Below are 24750 nucleotides of genomic sequence, written 5' to 3' on the forward strand. Positions count from 1 at the left end.
AAAAAAAAAATAATAAAAAATAAATAAATAAAAATAAATTTTATGTTTATAAAGGCTACTGGTCATGAACACTCAAAGGTTTTATTGATCTGAAAAATATGAAAAAATGCTCACCATTCTTAATCATCAGAGATATGCAAATCAAAACTACTTTGAGATATCATCTAACATCAGTAAGAATTTCTTTATTATTTTTAAATGAAAGATTTCTTTTTCAAGTTACAAAATTTTTGATGCTTTCAATACATTGAAAGAAATAAATTCTGCTCCTTTCTTCCTGTAAGACATTTTTATGAAAAAATCCATTGATAATATCACGAGATCTCCCTTATCTGTGACAAGTTTTTGTTCCTTGATCCTTTTAAAATTCCCTCATTGACTTATTGCAATTTGATCATATGTGTCCATGAGGATTTCTTTGGTTTTATTCACATTAAAGTGTATTGAGTTTCTTAATACTGTGTATCCATTTCCTTCTTCTCATCTCCTAACTTTTTCACTATTATTTTCTCACGTTCTATTTCCTTTGCTCTCTCTCTTTACCTTCTAGGACTCCCATTATGCATATATAGTTCTTTATGATAGTGACTCATTATGCTCTCTTTGTTTACTTCATTATTTTTTCAAGTGGTCTGCCTTCAGGTTCACTAATTTCATCTGATGCCTGATCACATATGCTTTTGTATTCTTGTAGTGATTTTTCAGTCCCATTTACTGGTTTTCAACTACAGTATTTTGTTTGTTTGTTTGATTGTTTCAGTTTCTATCTCTTTGTTGATAGTTAAGCATGGAATTTATTCCAGGTGTATGAAGTTGGTTAATAGTATAGAAATAAAATAATGTAACCTATCGATTAACAGGCTAAAGAAAAAAGTTATACAATTCTACAAATAGAAGCATATTTATTATAAAACCTCTTGGAATATTTAGAATATAGGAAACTAGTTCAACTTGGGAAAGAGCATTTATAAAACATCAACAGTTAACACCAGGCTTATATTGAGAAAAGAATGCCTTATTGCGAAGATCATGAACAAAAGAATGTAGCTCACTATTCCTATTTAGCATAGTACTGGAGTCCAAAACACCTGATAATACCAAATACTGTGAGAGTATGGAACAACAGAAACACTTACTCATCACTGATGGGTTTGCAAAATAGTACAGCCACTTTGGATAAGGGTTTGGCAAATTCTTATGATAGTCAATTTATGCTTACCCTTTGATACAGCAGTCATCTGTCTCAGTATTTACCCAAGTGAAATGAAAATTTATATCCACACAAAAATGTACACATAAATGTTTCTAACAGGTTTTTATAATTGGGACAGATTGAAAGTAACTAAAATGCCCTTTAATAGGTAAGTGGATAAGCAAGCTTTAGTACATCCATGCAATGGAATACAATCCAGTGATTTAAATAATGAACCATTGACCTAAAATAAAACATGAAGAAAACTAAAATGCATAGGGATGGGTAAAAGAAGCCAATATGAAAAAGACTACATACTGCATTCTTACTATTTTAACTATATAATATTCAGAAATAGGAAAAACTATAAAGTTACTAAAATTAACATTGGTTTCTGGGGGCTTATAGAAATGCTACTCATGGTTATTATACTAGCTTTCTGATTTTTGAAAAAAATTCATTTGACTTTTCTCAACTTGCTTTTGAGTTCAAAACTGATTGCCATTCTAATTGTTCAGAAAATGTACATTTTACCCCAGTGTTCTCTTGAGAAATGATGTAGTTACTGATATAATGCTTCTAATTCTCAAAATGTTTTTTGAGTTATGTAAAACACATTATTCAGTTAATCTTGTTTTATTTTATGTCAGTGCCATTTAGATCAAAATAATATTGCTTAAAGCAAATAACAAAATTCACCTATTTTTATTTTTATTTTTATTTTATTATTGGGGATTCATTGAGGGTAAACAGAACCAGGTTACATTGCTTGCATTTGTTAGATAAGGACCCTCTTATAATTTTGTCCCACCCCCAAAGGTGCACCACAGCCCATGTCCCCCTCTCCTTTCCTGTCTCTGCTCTTCCCATCCCCCAACACCCACTGTGTAATAGGTCATTAATTGTCCTCATATTAGAATTGAGTACATAGGAGTCTTGTTTCTTCATTCTTGTTATTCTTTACTAAGATTAATGTGTTCCACTTACATCCAGGTTAATACAAAAGATGCAAAGTCTCCACCTTTTTAGTGGCTGAATAGTATTCCATGGTATACATATACCACAGCTTGTTAATCAATTCCTAGGTTGGTGGGCATTTAGGCCATTAGGCCATTTCCACATTTTGGCAATTGTAAATTGAGCTGTAATAAACCATTTAGTGCAAATGTCCCTATGGTAATGTATTTTTTTTCTTCTGGACAGATGCCCAGTAATGGGATTGCAGGATCAAAAGGGAGGTCAAGCCCAAGTTCCCTGAGATTCTCCATACTTCCTCCCAAAAAGGTTGTATTAGTTTTCAGTCCCACCAGCAGTGTAGAAGTGTTCCCTTCTCTCCACATCCATGCCAGCATCTGCAGTTTTGAGACTTTGTGATGTGAGCCATTCTCACTGGGGTTAGATGATATCTCAGGGTGGTTTTGATTTGCATTTCTCTAATGTTAGGGATGCTGAGCATTTTTTCATAAGTTAGTTAGCCATTCATCTGTCTTCTTTAGAGATGGTTCTATTCATCTCTCTTAAATAAATTTTCCTTACTCTTAAGAAAATAACTAGCTTTGGGCCAGGCCACTTTTAAAATTTGCATTTGCATTTAGGTAGTTCAAAAGAGCTTGACAAGTTCATCGGGGTGAAGAAATAACTTAGGTAACAATTCTATCTTGTATTTGTGTGTTTTTTTATTTAGCATTCAAAGATGATAACTTTAGAGGCTTTTTCAGTTGTTATGGCACAGTTGCTTGGAACTAATCTGGGATTAACATTTGATAACAACCACGGTTGTTACTGTCAAGGAACTGCATGCATAATGAATCCTGAAGCAATGTAAGATGTCATTTTTTATCAAATTGTCTCTTAATAAATATTTTTAGTATTCCTTGATGTATAATTTCTTGCATCATAATTAGTAAAAATGTTTTATGAGATAAAAATATGCTTATTTTAAAACCATTAAAGAGTATGAATGTGGAGTGTTGTAGAGAATAAGCTGTATTGTTCTTTATTCAATGTTATTAGCTTTAGCGAAAGTGAAGACTAATGGTAAGTTATGAGTTTCACAGAAGTTTGGATTTGTTGAAAAACTCGGTGTCAGCAAATGAAATGATACTGCATAGCAAGAAATTTGAAAAGCTCAACAAACCTGGAATAAGACTTGGGAGTAGGGAAGGGGTACGAAATAGTTGGGACTAAAATGAAGAATATTTGAGACAAAAGAAAAATAAAATATAATAGAACTATGAATAAGGGAAAGAAGGTAATATAGAAAATTTAAGAAGGATAATTACTATGCATTTATGATGTGCAGGTTTTGAATATGTAATAAATGCTATAAAGCACATTTTAAGCAATTTTTGAAATATGGATAATAAAAATTTATCTTGTAAAATGAATCAAAGGGATCTACAATATACTAATATTTGAGAGATGATGTTTCATACTAATCTACAGAGGTTTTTAGGATTGAAAGGAAGGAGGTTGTCAAGAATTATTCATGAGTTTTGGTAATCACAATTTAGTAACAAATACTGGGAAAGGCCAATATTTTAAGAAAGTAGATAAATAGGGAGAAATCTTGAGGACAGATTGTAAATGTTAAATCTGAGCTATTCTGAGTCATGAGTTGGAGTTAAGCAGGCAGTTAGTTATGTAACTCAGTATATCTTAGAGGACTAGGGATCTAAAATGTACAAGCCATCAGCATATGGATGGTAAGTAAGTGTTGAACTGATAATTAGGAAAGAAGTTATAGTGGATGAAAAGAGGTGGTTTAAAATAAAGTTTTGAGTACTTCTCATATTTATAGGCTGAGTAACTGAAGGAAAAAGAGTAACATGGAATGGGAGAAGCAAGGAAGACATTTTCGGATAACAACCAGGATAGGATGGAGTCTTTCCTAAGGAGGAATGTGTTTTAAGAATAAGGGAGAAGATGGGAGCCAAGTGCTAAATGTCACCAGCACAGTATTTTCCCTATATTCTCTCACAAGACAGAGGGAAAAACTAAAACAAATAAACAATAAAAAAGAAGCCATGTATCTGTCCCAGTCCAAGCAGATATGGCCAATAACCCCCAAATAAAGATCTGACAAGCTAAAATCTGTATGAAATATGAGGCTGTGTGGGAAGAAATAGAAATGGAAAACAATGAAACTCCTAAAAATCTTACAGACCTGGGAACTTAAAATCCACTGACTAAACCACACTCCAAAATGTTTCCCTCATTGGGTCTGAAATATGAATATGGTTATGGAATTACAGGTGACAAAATTAGTGAGCATTTTGAAAAGTTCAGATGACAGCAACAGCCCTGTGAACACATTTTAATATGATCGTATGGCCTTGGTCTCTGCCCTAAAAAATCTGCAAACAATGAGCACGTTTACTACCCAGATCATGATTTTTAAATACTCTTCTTTAATGAAAGGAACAGCCTAAGGCAGAAGAAATACAAATCAACAAGGAACATTTTGTTTCAGAAAGTAAGAGGAGTTCAGAAAGTATGGACAAGAATTTGTGGAAGGGATAGTTTGAAGGGGCTTTCACTTGCCAAATTTGGGGCAATTTGGGTATGAAAACAAATAATGTGAAACAATGTAGCTACACTGTTGTGATAATGCAGCTAAAAAATGCATAACCCAAGTCTAACCATAAGGAAATATTTCACAAACCAGAACTAAAGGGCATTCTACAAAATTATTGACCTGTAATTGTATAGTTTTTCATGGTCATGAAAGCTAAATAATATTTGGGCAACTAAATTAAGAAAACCTGAAAACTAAATGTAATGCTTTATTCTGACCTGAATCTTTTTGCTATAAAATGACAATATTGTGATGCTTGGGGAAAATTCAATATAGCCTATAGATTATATATTATCTACATATAGATAATATATATAACCAACAGATCATATATTAGTAATGTATTACATTATTTTTTCCAGATTTTGAGGAAGATAGGAGTAATTATACACAAGAAATTATTTATACACAGAAAATTCAACAGAGCCTATAGATTATATATTACCTATATATAGATAATATATATAGCCAACATATTATATATTAGTAATGTATTACATCATTTTTTCCTGATTTTGAGGAAGATAGGAGTAATTATACACAATAAATTATTTATATGGAAAAATTACACATTACAGTATTTAGAGTTATGATATTGTGTTTCCATCTTACTCTTAACTATTTCAGGAAACAAAATTTACTTTGGACTATATTTATATCATTGCTTAAAGGTTGAGATCATTTCAAATTATACAAAAACTCATAAACAGTACATTTAAAGATAAAGAATTACAAAAAGTTTTAAAAAGGAATCTAGAGCTTATGCACTTTAAATGCCTTGATATTGAGATGATTTACTTGATACATTTTTTAACAAAGAAAAATCATGATTTTTTATTAACACATCTTTATTTCTTGAAAATTTAAACATAAATTTCATACTATGTTCCATTCTCTTAATGATTATTGGAGCTTCTTATAAGGATAACATTGACAATAATACTATACTTAAATGAGATGTGTTGTATGCTAAACTTTGTTCAGTATTTTGTCACTTCCTCTATTTTCTAGATGTTTATTATATCAAATTATGATAGAAATAGACATATTACTTTTGTTTGCAACCTATATTAAAAATATAACTACGCTCTACTCTTTTGGCTCTTCTGTAAATGCTGTAGATCAGAATTCATAGTATTTTATTAAAGAGTGTTAATGTGATACTTTTATTTATCTGAGGAATAATTAATAATTTAATTTTAGACTATCACATGGTGTAAAGTATTTTAGCAGTTGCAGCATAGATGAATTTAAACAGATAATTTTTCATCCCAAATTTGAATGTCTTCTGAATAAAACAATTTCAAGAGTGATTTCCCCCAAACAACTTGGAGCTTGTGGCAATACAGTTTTGGAAGAAGGAGAAGAATGTGATTGTGGCTCTAAAGAGGTTAGTGACAAACTTTACAGATTATTCAAACACTTGGGTTTTGTTTTGTATGTGTTTGATTCTTGTGGAATCTATAGATACGATAAAAAAAAGAGAGGGCTTTTCTTTAAGTGCTGCACTATTTTATGAAGTATATAAGATAGAAAAATATGGAACTGGGATAACCAACTCAGCCTGAATTTAAAACATTTTAAGAGTGCAACTACTGAATAAGTGTATCAACATTAAAGAGACTTTTACTGTCTATTAATAGCCATATTACTATTTAGTATCACACACATCAGTTGCATCAATAATACACAAACTATGTGCAGTTATCCCCCTCATCTCTTGAATTCCTCTAAAATGAATGTAGCTGCATAAGTTCATTAAGTTATTTAATGTGTGTTGTCATTTATTTCCTTTCCTCTTAACTTCAGCCCTTGCATTTGTGGTGATGTCACTATGTCACTTGTTTTCACTTGTTCTAAATCTTAAAGATTAGATAAATTATAATCCTTGGTTCATTGTCATTCATGGTAATATACATGACCCAAGAATGATAAATGTATGAACCAACTTTTTCTAATTCCTCACACTTTCCTCTATTTCTAGAAGTAAATACTATCCATTTTTTAAATAAATAATAGCTTTTCATAATTTTATCACAGTTTTTATTAACTTTCATTTTAGAGCATTTTAAACATTCAGCACAATTTCCACAGACCAAGTTTTCATCCCCTATATTACTGAAATATTTTGTGTAAATTCAGTTCATTTAGTTGTTTTTTTTTTAATGTTTTAATCCATTATATATACAATTACTGATCTTTCCTATTTCCAGCCACTTGGAGTGTTCATAACATTTTTCCTACCATTCCAAAGAGTTTGGTAGTTTTTACTTAAATCCTGATGCACACAAGAGTCTCCTGGCTATATAACTTGATAAGGAATTTCGGAGTTATCAAGTAGGTGAATAATACCTGAGTGATAATACCACAAGTAATTTCAAAAAATTAATTGTGCTAATTTGCACTTCTGATGGCTTTATGTATTTTATATTCTATTTAGTGCATGATATTGCCAGACTTTGTAAATTTTTCCAATTTTATATGTATAAAATCATCCTTCATTGTGCTTTCCCATGGACTTTCCTCAATTACTAGTAAAATGAATTACATCTTCATATTTTTACTAGCCATTTCAATTTTCTTTGCTGTGAAATGTTTGTTTACTTGATTTGTCCTCTCATCCATTAGGCATTCTCTTTTTCTTTGCATTTATTTATATATTTCTTATACTGATCATTAATATGTTTAAGGTCATCCATATCCTCCACTTTCTTCAATACAACTTCTGATATAAAGAATATTTTTATTTAAAAATGATTTCATAAGAAACTCTTCATTATTTCAGCTTTATGTCTTTATATAACTGGTAAAAGCTTTTCTTTTAATTAAACGTTCTTTTCATTTATTTTAGTCTTCTCTTTGTGCTTTAGTATGGATATATTTGATTCTTATAATTCAAAACCACTAGTAATTTCTTTTGTTAAAAGAACTAGTGAATTTTTCATAATGCAGTATCTTCTGTCCTTAAAATTTCCATTTTGTCCTTTTTTAAAGATATTCATTTGTTGAAAGAGAAACTTTAGAAAAATTAAATATAGTAGTTTATTGGAGCAAAGTATCATCCATAAATTGACCAACCCTCAGAACCAGAACAGATTTGTCCTTGAAAATACTCTGCGGGAGACCATAACCATTAGGACCATACCTCTTGTAATCCAGACCTTTATTCCTAACCCAAAGAAAACAGAAAATAATAAATGACTCAGTGTTTTAAATATTTACTGTGCAGCAACTAGCACATATAACTCTATATTTGTTCTATGTCACAAAAATGTTCGCACATGTTTTTCTCTAAAAATATTTGGTATATTTTCTCTCATTTCCATTTAGGTATATAATAAATGCGTAGTTTATTTTGCATATATATGTATTAATAACAAATTAAATATTCAGAATTATTTATATCCTGTTTTTCCCTTATTACATTGAATCATAATTTTGGTTATCAAGTGGATAAACATTTGTATGTTTCTGTTTTTTCTCCTCTTATACCAATTTTACACTATCATAATTACTACATCTTTCCATCAATTTATGGTATATGGTATTCTAATATTACTCTGTACTGTTTTGCTAGTTCTAATTTTTTTGGATATTTTTGGCCCTTTGCATTTTATTGCAAATTTCAGATTTGTCTTTTCAGTTTCTACCACAGAAGAAGACTGATTGCCTAAAAGACATGGCATTGAATCTTTTAGATAAATGTGAGGTTAGATAAAATAGATGTATGCACCTACAATTATTTATGTCTAATTTTTTCTCAATATTGTCTAGTATTCAGTGTAAATATTTTTCACTAATATATTTTTAAATTTTTATTGCTATTTATTTGCTATTTTGGTGATGCTATAAATCATACCACTTAATTTTTTTTCTCCTTTTTGGTAGAATATAAAAATACTCCAGATATGTATTTTTGTTTTGTATTCCTCAATCTTATTCATTTTCTTTATTAATTCTATTAGTATTTCATCAGATCAATGCTATCCAATAGTAATATACTATGACATACAAAGGTATTTTACATTTTGTACTAGCCACATTTTATATCGGTAAAAAGAAAGAGGTGAAATTAATTTGACTTAGCATATGCAGTTAGCATTACATTAGCATGTAAATTATATAAAATTATTTGGGTAATTTTGCTTTCTTTGTAATATCTGTATGTGTTTATATAATATTATATTAATATAATACATATATGCATACACAAAATTTATCATATATTAATAGAGAGAGAAATTATAGGAATTAGCTCACACATACATAGGGTCCTACTCATGGAGGCAAACACACAAACACCAGGCCTAAGAGTCAGTCAAAAAGAAGATATAGGAGGAAAATAGAGTAGTTGTAGGCCCAACTGCTTCTCTAGATGAGATGAGTCCAAAGATAAACAACTTGAGTTAATGCTGTGATAAGTTTTGATTTTTTGAATGTTGTGATGAGACACATGTATTTTGCATATGAGATGGGCATGAATCTTTGGGGACCAGAAATTGAAATGTGGTGGATAGAAAAATTTGCCACATGGAAGAGTTACCCATGTCCCAATCTCTATAACTTGTATTATTGTTATTAATAATACCAGGACTGTGCTTTAGTCTAAGATTCATTTCCATGTCTTTCTTACTAATTTAGGATTAATACATCCTTTCTAATATTAAATGAAAGGAAATAAGAACATTGGAGGTTTTGAAATTGTTCTATCTCTCTCTCTCTCCCTCTTTTCTTCCCTTCCTTTCCTTCTTTTTCTGTCCAGGATGACATTCTGGCCTGGCACATATGATTCTCTTGCTTTAGCCTTCCTACTCCCCAGGACTGTAGGTGTGTGTAACTGTGCTAGTCCCATAACTTCTTAATATGTTGTCTGATGTGGCAAAAGGAGCTTTAAATGTGTGATCAAGTAAATACTTTGAGAAAAGGTGATTATTCCTTATTATCTGGGTTAGCCCAAAGTAATCACAAGGATTCTTATCAGTGGGATGCAAAACGGTCAGAATTAGAGGAGATGTGACAGTAATATTTAAAGATTCTTTACTATCAGATTTGAAGATGGAAGAAGAGTCCATGAAGCAAAGAGTGCAAGTGGCCTCTTGAAGCTGGAAAAGCACTAAAATCATATATTGGAAGTTTTGCATTCCTTCTGGAGGATCTAGAAGCAGTGGTTCTCAATCGTCCTAATGCTGCAACCCTTTAATACAGTTCCTCACTTTGTGGTGACCTCCACACATGAGGAGCAGTGTCTTAGTTCCTAAGACCATCAGAAATATGTGTTTTTTGATGGCCTTAGGTGAACGCTGTGAAAGGGGAAAGGGTCATTGAAACCCCAAAGGGGTCGCGACCCACAGTTTAAGAACCGCTGATCTAGAGAGAATCTGTTTCCCAAGCTCTTCCAACTATAAAAGTCAGTGGCTTAAAGCCACTTAAAAGTATTATTTTATAGTTATAGACTAGTGGCTATAGGTCCAAAATAAATTTAAGTGGTTTTAAGCCACCATCTTTATGGTAATTTGTTACAGCAGAAATAGAAAATGATAAAAATGACTGAGCTGATTCTTGGTCTCCTGAAGTTAACAAACTCCTTGAGTGGATTTAACATTTCCTGCCAAGCAGGCTGCAGATTTTCTGAAGAGAACACTAATTTGGCTATCATAGAAGCCTAGATTCAATACACTGGCCTACTTTGGGTAAACTTACTTCTGCCAAGATATTTGTAGCTAATTCAGCAGCAACATTTTGCTGACATGAGGTCAAAATCTAATTCTTTTTTTTGAGACAGAGTGTTACTTTGTCACCCTTGGTAGAGTGTCATGGCATCACAGCTCACTGAAACCACAGTCTTTTGGGCTGTAAGGATCCTCTTGTCTCAGTCCCCCAAGTAGTTGGGATTATAGGCACTGGGCCACAACACCCAGCTGTTTTTTTACCCAGCTATTTTTTTAGAGATGGGGTCTTGTTCTTGCTTAGGCTGGTCTTGAACTCATAAGCTCAGAGGATTCACCTGCCTCAGTTTCCTATAGTGCTAGGATTATAGGTGAGAGCCACCACACCTGGCCCAAGATCTAATTCTTATAAAACTGAAAGTAGGGCTTATTAATATAGGAGAATTTAAGTACCAGAAGAGACCTGTAGGAAGGACTCTATACTCTGAAGTGTTGAAATTCACACTTAATAGTTTTGTCAGAAAGGTCAGTGAGGTGACAGGCCCAGCAAGCCCTATAATTCAGAGAAGTGGGTATGGGCTTGATAAAAATACACAAGAAAATTTCATTTTTCCTTGGGCAGTAATGGAGAACTCCAGAGTTAATAAGATGTAGCTAAAGGAAATTACATCAGTGTTCAGTACTTCATCTTGGACAGAGGCTGTTTACCTCTAGTTATAGCAGCCTCAGTTTAATGTTTTCTGATAGACTGGGTATTTAGTGCATAGTGATAGTATTGGGTCAGATGATCACCAAAGCATTCACAGTTGACAGGGCCAGCCAAAGCATCCTGCAAGTGAAGCCCAGAGTTTAATTTTCTCACCTTTTACACTTTTTATTTTTATAAGATCATAACTGTGTACATTAATTCATTATGGGGTATAATGTGCTAATTTGACATACAATTTGGAATGCTTATATCAAACTGGTTAATATAACCTTCGCCTCACTTATTTAATTGTTGTTAAGGCATGTACCCTTGCAATAGGCTGAGGTCCCAACGATTACCCTCCCTCCACCCAGCCACCTCCCTCCACTCCCTTCACCCTGCTCTTCTCTCCTACTTTCTGAGCTATAATTGTGTTTTATCATTCATATGAAAGTGTGGGTGATTATACATTGGTTTAAAATAGTACTGAGTACCTTGGATACTTTTTCTTTCATTCTTGAGATACTTTACTAAGAAGAATATGATCCAGCTCCATCCATGTAAATACAAAAGAGGTAAAGTCTCCATATTTTTTATGCCTGCATAATCTCCCATGGTATACATATACCACAAAGCATGAGGAAACATGCCACCAGACTTCAGGCTATGCTATTAATCTATAGTGATCGAAACAGCATGGTACTGGCACAAGAAAAAACAAAGAGCATGGTACTGGCACAAAAACAGAGAGGTAGATATATGGGACAGAGTAGAGAACCAAGAGATGAATCCAGCCACTTATCATTTGATCTATGATAAGCCTATCAAAAACATAAATTGGGGGAAAGATTCCTTATTTAATAAATGGTGCTGTGTGAATTGGCTCTTGACTTGTAGAAGACTGAAACTGGACCCTCACCTTTAACCATTTACAAATTTATTTTCACTGGATAAAAGATTTAAGCATAAGACATGAAACTATAAAGGTACTATAAGAGAATGTAGGGAAAAAACTTGAAGAAATTGGCTTGGGAGAATATTTTATGAGGAGAAACCCCCTGGCAATTGAAGCAACACCAAAATTATGGTACTGGGTTCTGATCAAACTAAAAAGCTCCTGCATAGTCAAGAACACAGTAAGTAAAGCAAGCAGAGAGACCTTAGAATGGGAGAAGACATTTTCTGATTATGTTTCTGACAAAAGTTTGATAACTAGAATCCACAGAGAACTCAAGCTAATTAATAAGAAAAGAACAAATAACCCCACTTCTATGTGAGCAAGAGACTTGAACAGAAGCTTCTCTGAAGAAAATAGGCACATGGCCTACAAACACATGAAAAAAACTGCTTATCATCTTTAATCATCAGAGAAATGCAAATCAAAACCACTTTGAGATGTCATCTAACTCCAGTAATATTATTAGTCCACAACACAAAATCCCAAAACTACAGATGTTGGTGTGGATGTGGAGAGAAGGGAACACTTCTGCACTGCTGGTGGGAATGCTAGCTTATATGTTCCTTCTGGAAAGAAGTTTGGAGAACACTTAAAGAACTAAAAGTAGACCTGCCATTCAATCCTGCAATTCCTCTACTAGGTACATATCCAGATGACCAAAAATCATTTTATAACAAAGACATTTTGCACAAGGATGTTTATTGCAGCTCAATTCATAATTGCCAAGTCATGGAAGCAGCCTAAGTGCACATTGACCCATGAATGAATGATATCACCTTGTATTCTTGACCATTTAGGTCAAGGTGATCTTTCTTCCTCTGCTATAGTTGCTTTTGTTCTATGGCCATGTTATCAGCATAAAATGTTTGTCACAACCTCTTTAACCTTTTGCCTTCTTCTTCAGGTCAAAGTAAACCAAAAACCAGGTCATTCCCTATGTAGTTTGGCAGTTTAATTCTTATATGCCTTGTGCCATCTCAGAATATCTCCCCTTTACTGATGCAAGGTCCAAAAGTCCCAGCTATATGCGTGTAAAATCAAAACAAGCTATCTGCTTACAAGCATAGGTACATGCCTCCATTTTAAATGGGAGAAATAGACAAGAAGAGGTGGATGACAGGCCCCACCCAATTCTGAAAACTGAGAGAACTGACATTGAGTATTCAGACTCTGGAATAGTCTCCTTTGACTGAATGTTCAGAATCCTCTGCACACAGGTGCAAGGGTGAGTCCAAGGCCTTGGGCAGCCTCAAACCATGGCTTGGCTGGGCTTATTAATTCACCCAGATCTCCCAAGCTGGCATTGCATGTTGGTAGCTTTAAAATTCCAGCAGGTTGGTGATGAACCCAGTCTCACAGCTCCAATAAGCATTGTTCTAGTGGGGCCTCTCTAGGGGGCTTCTCCCCCCTCAACAAGTCTATACCTAGGCCTCCAGCCTTTTGATGACATCCTTTGAAATAATAATGGAGGCTATCAAAGTTTATGACTTGAACCTTCTGGCGGGAGCCACATTGGAGGCCAGAGAGCACTGTGCTGGAATGCTGGGAGCAGAGTCTGAGGCAGCCTTGGTCAGTGAGCTCATGAAGAAGCACTCCAGTTATTTCCTATGAAACCATTCTCTAGGCCCATAAAGGGAGACAAATTCTCTAAGATCTCTAAAATTTCTTTAGAAATCTTTCTTTGATTGTCTTTAGGAAATGAAAGTTTCTGGGTTATATCCTTGGCATTCTCTCCTGAAAATGCTCCTTCATTCTCTACTACATGGCTAGGCTATGAATTTTCCAAATATTATCCACTTTGTTTTCCTTTTCTCTAGCAATTCACCATAAGCAGTTATTAGTAAACACACAGTAATCGAGCATTTTGTTGCTTAGGAATTTCTTTAGCCAGATGCACTCTCAAGTCTGCCCTTCCACAAAGTCCTCAGTCATGGTCACTGAATTCAGCCAAGTTTTTGAATGGTTTATAACAAAGATGCCCTTTACCCTAGTTTCCAACACCTTTTTTCTCACTTATATTTAAAACCTTATGAGAATAGCCTTTACTGTCATATTTCTACCAGCATTCTGGTCAAGACTACTTAACTAATCTCTAAGGAATCCCACACTTTCTCTAGTATTTTTCTGTTCTAAGTTCTCACCAGTATCTAGGCTTCTATCTCCCTTTTCCCCATTTTCCAGCCACTATACATTACTCAGTTTCAAAGCAGGTTCTACATTTTTATGTATTATCAGTAACACCTCACTTTCCAATACTAATTTCTTTCTTTTTAAAAAAAAAATCAATTCATTTTAGTCAGTACTTAAGAGGATCTAAAGTGACATAGTGACTTCAAATGCCTTTAGGAACATAATGAAAAGTAATGCATTAGTAGTATTATGAAAATAAGTTTACAACATTTCTCACTGTAAATTAGCATATAGATATGGAGGAAACACAAGTTGTGTCTCTTACAAGTGTCTGTTCTGCTGTCATTCCTACATTAGGAATGCAGTAGACAGGCTGGATGGATCTCTGGGTTTGGAATTTTACTGCTACTGCAGGACCTAGTTTGACTTGTAATTTTGAAATGTTTACCAGCTTATCTGCAAGTTGCTTTTAGAGAAACAGATTCATATACAGAAAAACTAATTTCTTGTATTGAATTATTTTGCTGATTTTGTGAACTATCTATCTGTATTCTTTTCTTCTTTTAGACCCTGCCGAGTAGCCTTTATATCAATACTTTGGATTTTTTTTTTTTTTTGAGTTAGGGTCTCACTATGTCACCTTCAGTAGAATATTGTGGCATCATAGCTCATAGCAGCCTCAAAGTCTTGGACTTAAGTGATTCTCTTGCCGCAGCCTTTGAAGTAGCTGGGACTACAGGCACCAGCCACAATGCCCAGCTATTTGTTGGTTGTAGTTGTCATTGTTGTTTTTAGCAGATCTAAGCTGGGTTCGAACTCTCCAGCCCCAGTGCATGTGGCTGGCACCCTAACCACTTAGCTACAGGCACTGATCCAGTACTTTGGAATTCTTGTTTAGATGTTGTATGGATTTGGGAGGGGCATTCTCCCTAGGGAATTATTGTGTCTTCTTTTGAAGTATTGCCTTGCTTTTTCATGTTTCTTTCTTTCTGTGTTCATTATCTGCATATCTGATGTAGAAATCACCTCTTCCAATTTTATGTGTCCTTTATTATCAGTTGGGTGGAGTGATTTATCTTTGGTTCTGGCTGGACAACATAATATAAGCTCTGATTGATTTCTTTGGCTGCAATCAATCAAGCCATATCTGAGTGACTCAGTGGTCCAGAATGTTTGTATTTTTTAATACATTGATGTGGGTATTTGGGGGACAAAACCCAAATGAAGAGAGTACTCAGGACCTTTTTGGGGGCAGACACTTGGGTGCAGTGACTTTGCTCAGTTTGGGGGCCATATGTGGTTCAAGGCAGTTCCACTGGTCAAAGGGGTGACATTGCCAGTATGCTAGGTGCCATGTAGCTGACCCTCAGGTCCTGGAGAGGATACAAATTGGCTCCCCTATTTTAATGGGTTGTGTTAGACTACTTTTTTCCTGATTTTTCCTGATAGAGTACTGCATAAGTTTGCGGGCCCGGATTATGAGTACCAGTGGGATGAAGTGGAGAGTACCACTGGGATGACAGGCAGGGCCAAGGGAGAGTAGAGATGCAGGGACTACTGGGTCCCAGAACATGGTGCATTCTGGTAGGGACTCTGTTCTCACAATGGTGCCATGTCATACCAACTGTGTCTCAGGGAGTGTGAGGGACCAAGGATGAGTTTCCTCTGTAGAGTAAAGCAGCCATGTGGACTCCAGATGTCTCCCTATGAGAGCCTGTGAGAAGCATAGGGCTCTCCAGTGCCTATAAATCCCATCTTGGGGGGGTAGTTACAGGGACTTCTGGGAATCTCTTGCTCTCCTGCTTACCTTTGCTATATGATGTGGAATCTCTCTTGCTTACCTCCTGCCCTAGCTAGATGTTTGCATCCCTCACTGTGCTGCCATTCTAACAGAGTTATCTAGTTATCTGTTTGTTGTTTTTGTCTGTCATGGAGTGGACTGGCATTGAGTTCCTCTTTTCAACCGCCTTGATTGACATTTTTTCGTTGAAACATCATTTACAATAATAAATTTAGTGGTATTTATCAACTTGTGTTTTTCTAATAATCATTTCTTTTCATTTAGTCCCCAAATGAAATCTTAAGGCATGATAATATGGAATACATTTATGATATAATAAACAAAAAATTGCAGTACATATTTTTATAAACAAAAATAAGATCGAAAGAAACTGCTTAACAGTTTCTTTATGCTGTTTAACAGATGAATTTCCTAAGTATGAAATTTTACCATTTCCTTTTTTTCCTATAGCTAAATATGTATATTAAGTTTAAATAAAATACTCTAAAAATAAATATACTAATAAAAGTTATGCTATGATTATAATTAAGATAGAAACATATTTACTATGTTTGAAATAAAATAAAATAATTTGATTAAAATCTTATTGCAAGTGTTTAATATCATTTATATTTGCTTTTAGGCATGCACTCATAAAAAATGCTGCCATCCTGACAATTGCACCTTGACTAAAGGTTCAGAATGTGGTACTGGGAAATGCTGTAATGAAAAAACTTGCAAGGTGAGTTTTCAAAATATTACATTTTTTTTTTATTTTTTGAGACAGAGCCTCAAGCTGTCACCTGGGTGGAATGCTGTGGCATCACAGCTCACAGCAATCTCCAACTCCTAGGCTCAAGTGATTCTCCTGCCTCCGCCTCCCAAGTAGCTGGGACTATAGGCTCCTGCCACAACACCCAACTAATTTTTGGTTGCAGCCATCACTGTTGTTTGGCAGGCCCAGCCTAGATTCGAACTTGCCAGCTCAGGTATGTGTGGCTGGTGTCTTAGCTTCTTGAGCCACAGGTGCTGAGCCACAAATATTATATTTTTTTAAAGAATTTTTTTGTCTTATTCAGTTTTCCTGATTTTTTAAAAAATATATCTTTCAAGTATTTCATTCATATATATTCTCTGTGGTCAGCTTTTATTTAAGATTTATTTCCTAATAGCATGTGAAAATTTATTTTATAACCTTAAATATTTTATAGAGAATTTTTATTAGAGGATATAAATAACCCACTGCTCAGTAAAGGGTAATACCCTGAGAAAGCAAGGATTATGGCAGAAAAAGAAATTCATTAGGTTATTAAGTAATAAATGTCCAATTTCCTTAAGTACTAAGTTTGACAGTTGTTATTTCTGACATTTCACTTTGACACTTATTTTTTTTTACATGAAAGAGATTTATTTATTCTTTTTTACTCTTACAGGTAATATCATCTGTGTATTTCTATTCCAATTCATTTTTTATTTTTTTTGAGGTTCACCTATGGTAGGAAGAATGAGGTTACACTGATTGCATTTGTTAGGTAAAGTCCTTGGTATAATGGCATCCCTCCCCCAAGATGTTTGCCATACAAACCACCATCCCTCTCTCTCCTCCCCCTCTCCCCACTCCATCATTCCTCTACTCCCACCTTGAATTGATTTGAGATTTTCTCTTATGGGAATATGCATCAGATAGTCTATTCACTTGATATCGAGTACATTGGATTTTTGCTTCTCCATTCTTGTGATACTTGTGTTCCACTTCTGTCCAGGTTAATACAAGAGATGTAAAGTCTCCATCCTTTTTAGTGGCTGAATAGTATTCCACGGCACATATATACTATGGCTTGTTAATCCATTCCTGCATTGGTGGGCATTTAGGCTGTTTCCACATTTTGGCAATTATAAACTGAGCTGTGATAAACATTTCGGGCAAGGAATTTTTTCTATTGGGTCGATGCCCAGTCATGGGATTGCAGGATCAAATGGGAATTCTAGTTTGAGTTCTTTGAGACTACTCCATACTTCCTTCCAAAAAAGTTGTATCAATTTGCCATCCCACCAGCAGTATAAAAGTATTCCCTTCTCACCACATCCATGCCGGCATCCGCAATTTCACATTTTGTGATGTAGAACATCCTCACTGGGGTTTGAGGATATCTCAGGGTGGTTTTGATTTACATTTCTCTAATAATTAGGGATGATGAGCATTTTTTCATATATTTGCGAGCCATTCGTCTGTCTTCTTTAGAAAAGGTTCTGTTTATCTCTCTTGCCATTGATATGAGGAATTGCTGGCTTTTTTATGTTGATTAATTTGAGCTCTCTGTAGATCCCAGTCATCAAGCTTTTGCCTGATTCAAAATATGCAAATATACTTTCACATTGTGTAGGTTGTCTATTTGCTTTGGTTGTTGTCTCTTTAGCTGTACAGAAGCTTTTCAGTTTAAGTCTCATTTATTTTTGTTGATCTTGCAATTGCCATGGAAATCTTCATGAGTTTTTCCCATTCTTTCTTTGAGAGTTTTTTTTTTTTAATCATTTCATGCCTTAAATTTAGGTCTTTTATCCATCTTGAATCAATTTTTGTAAATGGAGAAAGGTGTGGGTCCAGTTTCAGTCTTTTACATGTGGATATCCAGTTCTCCCAGTACCATTTATTGAAGAGGGATTCTTTCCCCCAGTCTATGTTCTTGTTTTGGTTTATCAAAGCTTAGGTGGCTGTAAAATGTTAGTTTCATCTCCTGGTTTTCTATTTGGTTCCAGATATCCATTTCTCTATTTATGTGCCAACACCATGCTGTTTCGATCACTATGACCTTGTAGTACATCCTAAAGTCTGGTAGGCTGATACCCCTGGCTTTGTTTTTAATACTAAGAACTGCATTAGCTATACAGTTTTTTTTCCTATTCCATACAAAATGAAGAATTATTGTTTTTCCCAAGGCTTGAAAGTATGATGTTGATATTTTAATAGGGATTGTATTGAATCTGTAAATTACTTTGGGAAGTATAGACATTTTTCTGTTATTGTTTTTGTTGAAGATTCATTAAGGGTAGAAAGAATCAGGTCAAATTGATTGCATTTGTTAGGTAAAGTCCCTCTTATAATTGTGTCCTGCCCCTAAAAGCTGTGTCACACACTGAGACCACCTCATCTCCCTCCTTTCTTCCCTCTCTCTGCTCTTTCCACCTCCCACCCCCCTCTCTACTTCCCTCTCTCTGTGCTTCCATTCCCCCACCTCCCACCATGTACTAGGTCATTAATTGCTCTCATATCAGAATTGAGTACATAGGATTCTTGCTTCTCCATTCTTGTGATGCTTTACTAAGTATAATGTGTACCACTTCCATCCAGGTTAATTAACACAAAGGATGTAAAGTCTCCATCTTTTTTAATGGCTGAATAGTATCGCATAGTATACATACACTACAGCTTGTTAATGGGTGGTGGATATTTAGGATATTTCCACATTTTGGCAACTGTAAATTGAGTTATAATAAACAGTCTAGTGCAAGTGTCCCTGTGGTAAAAAGAAAGGGGGGAGTATAAGGGAAGATTGGCACAAAAGAGAGGCATCGGAAGAGAGAGACAGGAGTTAATAGTGGTGTACAATAGTTTACTTTGACTCATACCCACTAATCCTAAGCTCTGGGAGCCTTGGTTGGGTGTGTTCCTTGAGGTCTGGAGTTCTTTACCAACGTGAGTAGACATAAGACCCTACCTCCACCAAATAGAAAAGAAAAACAAAAATATTATAAATCAAATCCAACCAACCAAATAAAAAACTTAAGGTATAAAATTGAGGGGGAAAAAAAGAATAGCAGGGGCAAAAAACTAGCAAAAGTGGAGCCCTTCTTATTAAAGAAGGAAACAATTAAAATTTATAATTACAAGAGAATTAAATAAGAGAAGAGAGAAAAAGAAAATCTAGGGGAAAGAGGTTGAAAATAAAATTTTTAAAAAAGGAAACCAAACAAAATTATATTTAAGTATATATCTACACAATATCTTGCTGTACATTGCCCCAGCAGCAGGTGATCTGGGTTATGAGATGCTAATCACCATGTGTATACAGCTGTATAAGATGGAGACCAGAAGCCTCTAGGAGACATTGTCCTATCTTCCTGACTCCTTTGTCCTCAGTTCCCACAGGGTTGGGACCCTGAAGCTCTCCTCAGCTCGTTTAATAGAAACAACTCAACCTTTCCCAGGAACACATGTGTCACTCACATCTCACCATGTGTGGCTGCCCTGGCTATCAGGCACCAGAAGTGGGCTTGTACTAGGACCCTGAGGGCTAAGCCTGAAGGCAGCTTTCCCATAATGCTGTGCCCATCCTGCAGCTGAACAATGAAAGCTCCACTCTGTCCCCATGGCTCAGTCCAGCCCCTAGGCATTGTTCAAGATCAGTCATTCAACCCCAAATCTCTCCCACAGTAACTCAACGAAGTTCTTAGGTCCATAAAAAGAAATCCTGCAGGGCAGGCCTTCTCTGTCTGTAAACTGTGGCTGCCACCTCTGCTGCCACCATATGGTCTGGCCTCTGCCAACATGCAAGTACTTTCCCTTTTTCAGCTTTTCTGCTGCTTTCATCCTACTTGGGGATCCTGAAGTCTCCTGTTGCTTCCCTGTGCCACTGAAGGAATGTTTCTGGGCACAGTCCACAAGCCAGAGCTGTCTGGAGTCTTTTCTCCCTGATTTTACTATGCATAGCTACAAAGAAGCTGTCTCTAGACCGCCATCTTGCTCTGCTCACCCTTTTTTATTGTGAAGGAACATCCTCATTCTTTCAAATGTACATTTTAGCTTGTGATTATCTTTCAATAAAAAAAAAAAACATTAGCGTGAGGCCAGGAATTGTGGTTCATGCCTGTAATTCTAGCACTCTGGGAGGCCAAAGTGGGTGATTGCCTGGGCTCACAGGTTCAAGACCAGTCTGCGCCAGAGGAAGACCTTGTCTCTAAAATTACCCAGGCATTGTGTCAGGCACCTGTAGTCCCAGCTACTTGGAAGGCTGAGGCAAGAGAATCACTTAAGCACAAGAGTTTGAGATTGCTGTGAACTGTGATGCCATAACACTCTAACCAGGGTGACAAAGTGAGACTCAAAAAAAAAAAAAAATTAGAACAAATTTTGTAAAACTACGCATAAGTGAAAAATTTGTGTTATTTTTAAAAATGAGTTCCATCTTGGACCAATGCAGTGCATACAGCTCAAAATGTCAACTAAGTGTTTGGGAAAGATGTGGCTAATGTATGTGCAATAGTTTGAAATATTCCATTCTGGTGTTTTTAATCTTGAAAATCAGACATGTTGGTGACCTGAAACCAGATGTATATTGATGAACTGAAAGCTATAGTGGCTTTCAACATACCTATGAATTAGCAGTAAGGTTTAATGTTACTATTCTCACAATATTGGACTATTGGTAACAAGTAGGGAAGGTAAAGAAGCTACATCAATTGGTTCTATATAAATTAAACAAGTGTCAGAAGATAAATATTCTCAAATTTTGCCTTTATTTTTATGACATGAAGGTGAATCATTTCTACACTGTATTATTACATGTGATAAATAGATTGTTTTGACAATTACAAGCATTTAGCACAATGTTTGGACAAAGATCAAGTGGTGAACCACAGTGCAAAATCAAATATTTATCAAAAAATCTAATGGTTGCCTATTAGGTGGCTTGGTATTGGTATTAGATGCTATAGCTTTGTGAAACCTAGTCAGTCAATTATAGCTGATGTCTACTGCAACCAATTGGATGAAATAATAAGGATGCTTGTAAGTAAGCAGCTGAGATTGGTCAAAAGAAATAGGCTAATCTTGCAAGAGAGTGTTTGACCACAGGTCACACAAACAACGGTCCTCAAACTATAGAAACTATACTTGGAAACTGTCATTTACCTTATTAACCAGACTGTGCACCAAGAGACTACCACTTCTTCCAGGCTTTGGATCACTTCTTGCAAGGAAAAATATTCAATTGTCAACAACTGCGGAAAACACCTTTCCCAATTTCAATTCCACTTGTTCCTTTGGTCTGTCCATGGGTCTGATTAACATCAGTGGATCCTCTTGAATAAAGACATCTGAAAGACCAGTCTTAGGCTTCACAGTGTTAAAGCTATCTATAGAAGCAGTTGGAAATGTCACAAATCTTGTGCCTGTCAGGGAGGATACATGCCATTAAGCAGTAATCAGTTAACAGCAATAAGAAATTTAAGGAAAAATCTATTAACTTCTAGCTATATCTATACTTGTATAAAAATCAGGCTTTTATTTCTATTTTTACCTTATGGCTGCACATTATTTTAATACAGACCGTTTCCTTAAAGGTTTAATATTAAACATATTTTCTATTATTTATACCACTTGTTTTCAGGTTGATTATCTACTATATTAGTAAATGACAGAAAACCACTGCAAACCCAACCAATTTCAGGATTCAGAGTATGTCTTTAGGTTTCTTGCAACCTTCTTTTCTTTGCTTTTCACTGTGTAGCTAGAATATTTACTGGAAGCTCATCCAATTTTTGCGTTCAATAGGAATTCCAGATTATTATATTGGGTAGTATGAATTCTTTTTAGCAAGACAGAATGTAGCTAGTGAGTTATGAACATCTTATGGAAAATTGTAAAACAAAACAAACAAAATACCCACAGACATGCAAGCAAAGCTTGTGTAAAATTTAGAGATTTAATTTAATTATTATTCTTATAAATTTTCAGCTTAAGTAAACACTCCTACCCAAGTGCGAAGTTGTGAAAGGTAGTTTAATTAGCTATTTTCCTAACCCTTGAATTGATTAACATATTCCCTACCATTGCTTAGATGTTCCTGTAGGTAATTTTTTTAAAAACCTTTTTAATTGGTACCACACAATACCAACTAAGTATTGGTCAATTACAACTTGATGCTGCATGGTCATGGCCAAAGAAAGAAAAGTGAAACACAGACTTGAGAAACTTAAGTTGGAGATGAATCCAGCTTTATGCTCAGCTGCCTTTTTGGGTCAAAAAGTCACAATAGAGTTTTTAATCTGTGTATCTATTAGCTGTACTTGCCTTTTAAATAACATTTCTCAAATATGCATTCTTAATACATGACACACACAGGTCATTATGGCTCTGTGGTTTTTTTAGTACATAGTGTGCAATATTTTAAAGGGGAAGAGATTTTCATTCTTATTATCCATTTCAGTCCTTAGTAGAGGAGCAAAACTTGACTGAACCGGAAAAACATGTGTATTTGCTTTTCTTTGTCTCACAGATGCATCTCAGAGGACAGTTATGTAGGCAAAGTAGAGATGTGTGTGATTTTGCTGAATATTGCAACGGAACATCCGAATTTTGTGGGCCTGATTTCCAAGCTGCTGATTTGGAACCGTGTAATAATAGGACTGCCTATTGCCGTTTAGGAGTATGCCAAGATTTGGATAGACAATGTGTAGAGTTATTTGGAAAATGTAATAGTTTTCTTTTCTTTTTCTGGGGTTCATTTAGTTATTCTAAAGTCAGTAATCCACCTGATAGCCATTCTAAAAGATGTTGTTGTTTACAATCAAATTTAAAATCAAAATTGCAAACCAAAGAAGCTTTGAATGTAGTCAAGAGGCAAAATGGATTTAATAGCTACAGGAAACAAATGATAGGACATTAGTCAAATTTCTGGTATTTGGTAGAAAGAGAGGAGACTATTAAAATGGTCAATAAGAGAGAAAATTACTATTTTTTCTCAATCACTTCTGCATGATAATATAGATTTTTCTATTCTCAAGTGGATGGTTTTTAGTGTTTCTCTTTATATAGCAGGTTGATGACAAACAAAATATATAGCAGATGACACTGACTGGGCATTATTATTTTTTAATTGTCTCTATACTGACTAACCACACCATGAGCTTATAATATTTCTTACTCTTAATAATTATAACTTGTTATGATTTCAGTTGCTAAAGGAGGTCATTATTTGTGTTCAGAAGAAATTAATTTGCAATTTGACAAATTTGGGAACTGTCATGGACTATGCAATTACAAGTGCGTATTTAGAAAATTGTACATCTCCCAAGAGCTTGTGTATGGGTTGTGTGTGTGTATTGCAGAGAAAATTTATTACACTCACCTCTAACATGTAAGAGATGAATGCAATGTATACCAATAGATTTATATGTTGCCCTTCATGAAACAGTATATAATCAGAATAGCTTTGGTGTTAATTATCTTAGTAATATTTTGAATTATCTTCATATTTTGAATTGTTTTACTTAATATTGTGTACCTAGCAAAAATTTTATACCTTATATTTCCAGGTATGTCCTTTGTGGGAAACTAACTTGTCATTGGACACGTGCAGATTTAGTAAAAATAAAAGACCATGATATTCAGTATACCTACCTTGATAACCTTGTATGTTTATCTGCACATTTAAAAAATACTTCAAGAAAGGATCTGACCTATGTAGCAGATGGTACAATTTGTGAGCAACACAAGGTACATATACCTTTTACTTGACACTACATGTGGTGTAATTGTATGTGAATGTCTGGAGTGTGTGTGTGTGTGTGTGTGTGGTGTGGGAGAGAGAAAAAAAAGGAGACCTTAACTTCTTTTTCTTTTTATTAAATCATAACTGTATACATTCATGAATTTATGAGGTTTGGTATACTAATTTGATGATATACAATGTGAAATGCTTACATTGAACTGATTAACACATCCATTACAATTATATTCTTTTCATAATAGTTTAAATGTA

The 24750-nt window shown here is 34.7% G+C and overlaps 1 protein-coding gene across 1 annotated transcript in view; it reads left to right on the forward strand.

The window, feature by feature from the left end:
* LOC100955521 (A disintegrin and metallopeptidase domain 3-like) overlaps positions 1 to 24750 on the forward strand; it is a 172367-nt gene that overhangs the window by 85507 nt on the left and 62110 nt on the right. The window contains exons 11-16 of the mRNA XM_003803188.1: positions 2877 to 3013; positions 5973 to 6159; positions 16635 to 16733; positions 23266 to 23461; positions 23945 to 24032; positions 24305 to 24485. Coding sequence (XP_003803236.1) covers positions 2877 to 3013; positions 5973 to 6159; positions 16635 to 16733; positions 23266 to 23461; positions 23945 to 24032; positions 24305 to 24485 — 888 coding nt within the window. The remainder of the gene's footprint in view (positions 1 to 2876; positions 3014 to 5972; positions 6160 to 16634; positions 16734 to 23265; positions 23462 to 23944; positions 24033 to 24304; positions 24486 to 24750) is intronic.

The sequence above is a fragment of the Otolemur garnettii genome, unplaced genomic scaffold (genome assembly GCF_000181295.1).
Source record: "Otolemur garnettii isolate 467f Iridium unplaced genomic scaffold, OtoGar3 scaffold00284, whole genome shotgun sequence".
NCBI lineage: Eukaryota > Metazoa > Chordata > Mammalia > Primates > Galagidae > Otolemur > Otolemur garnettii.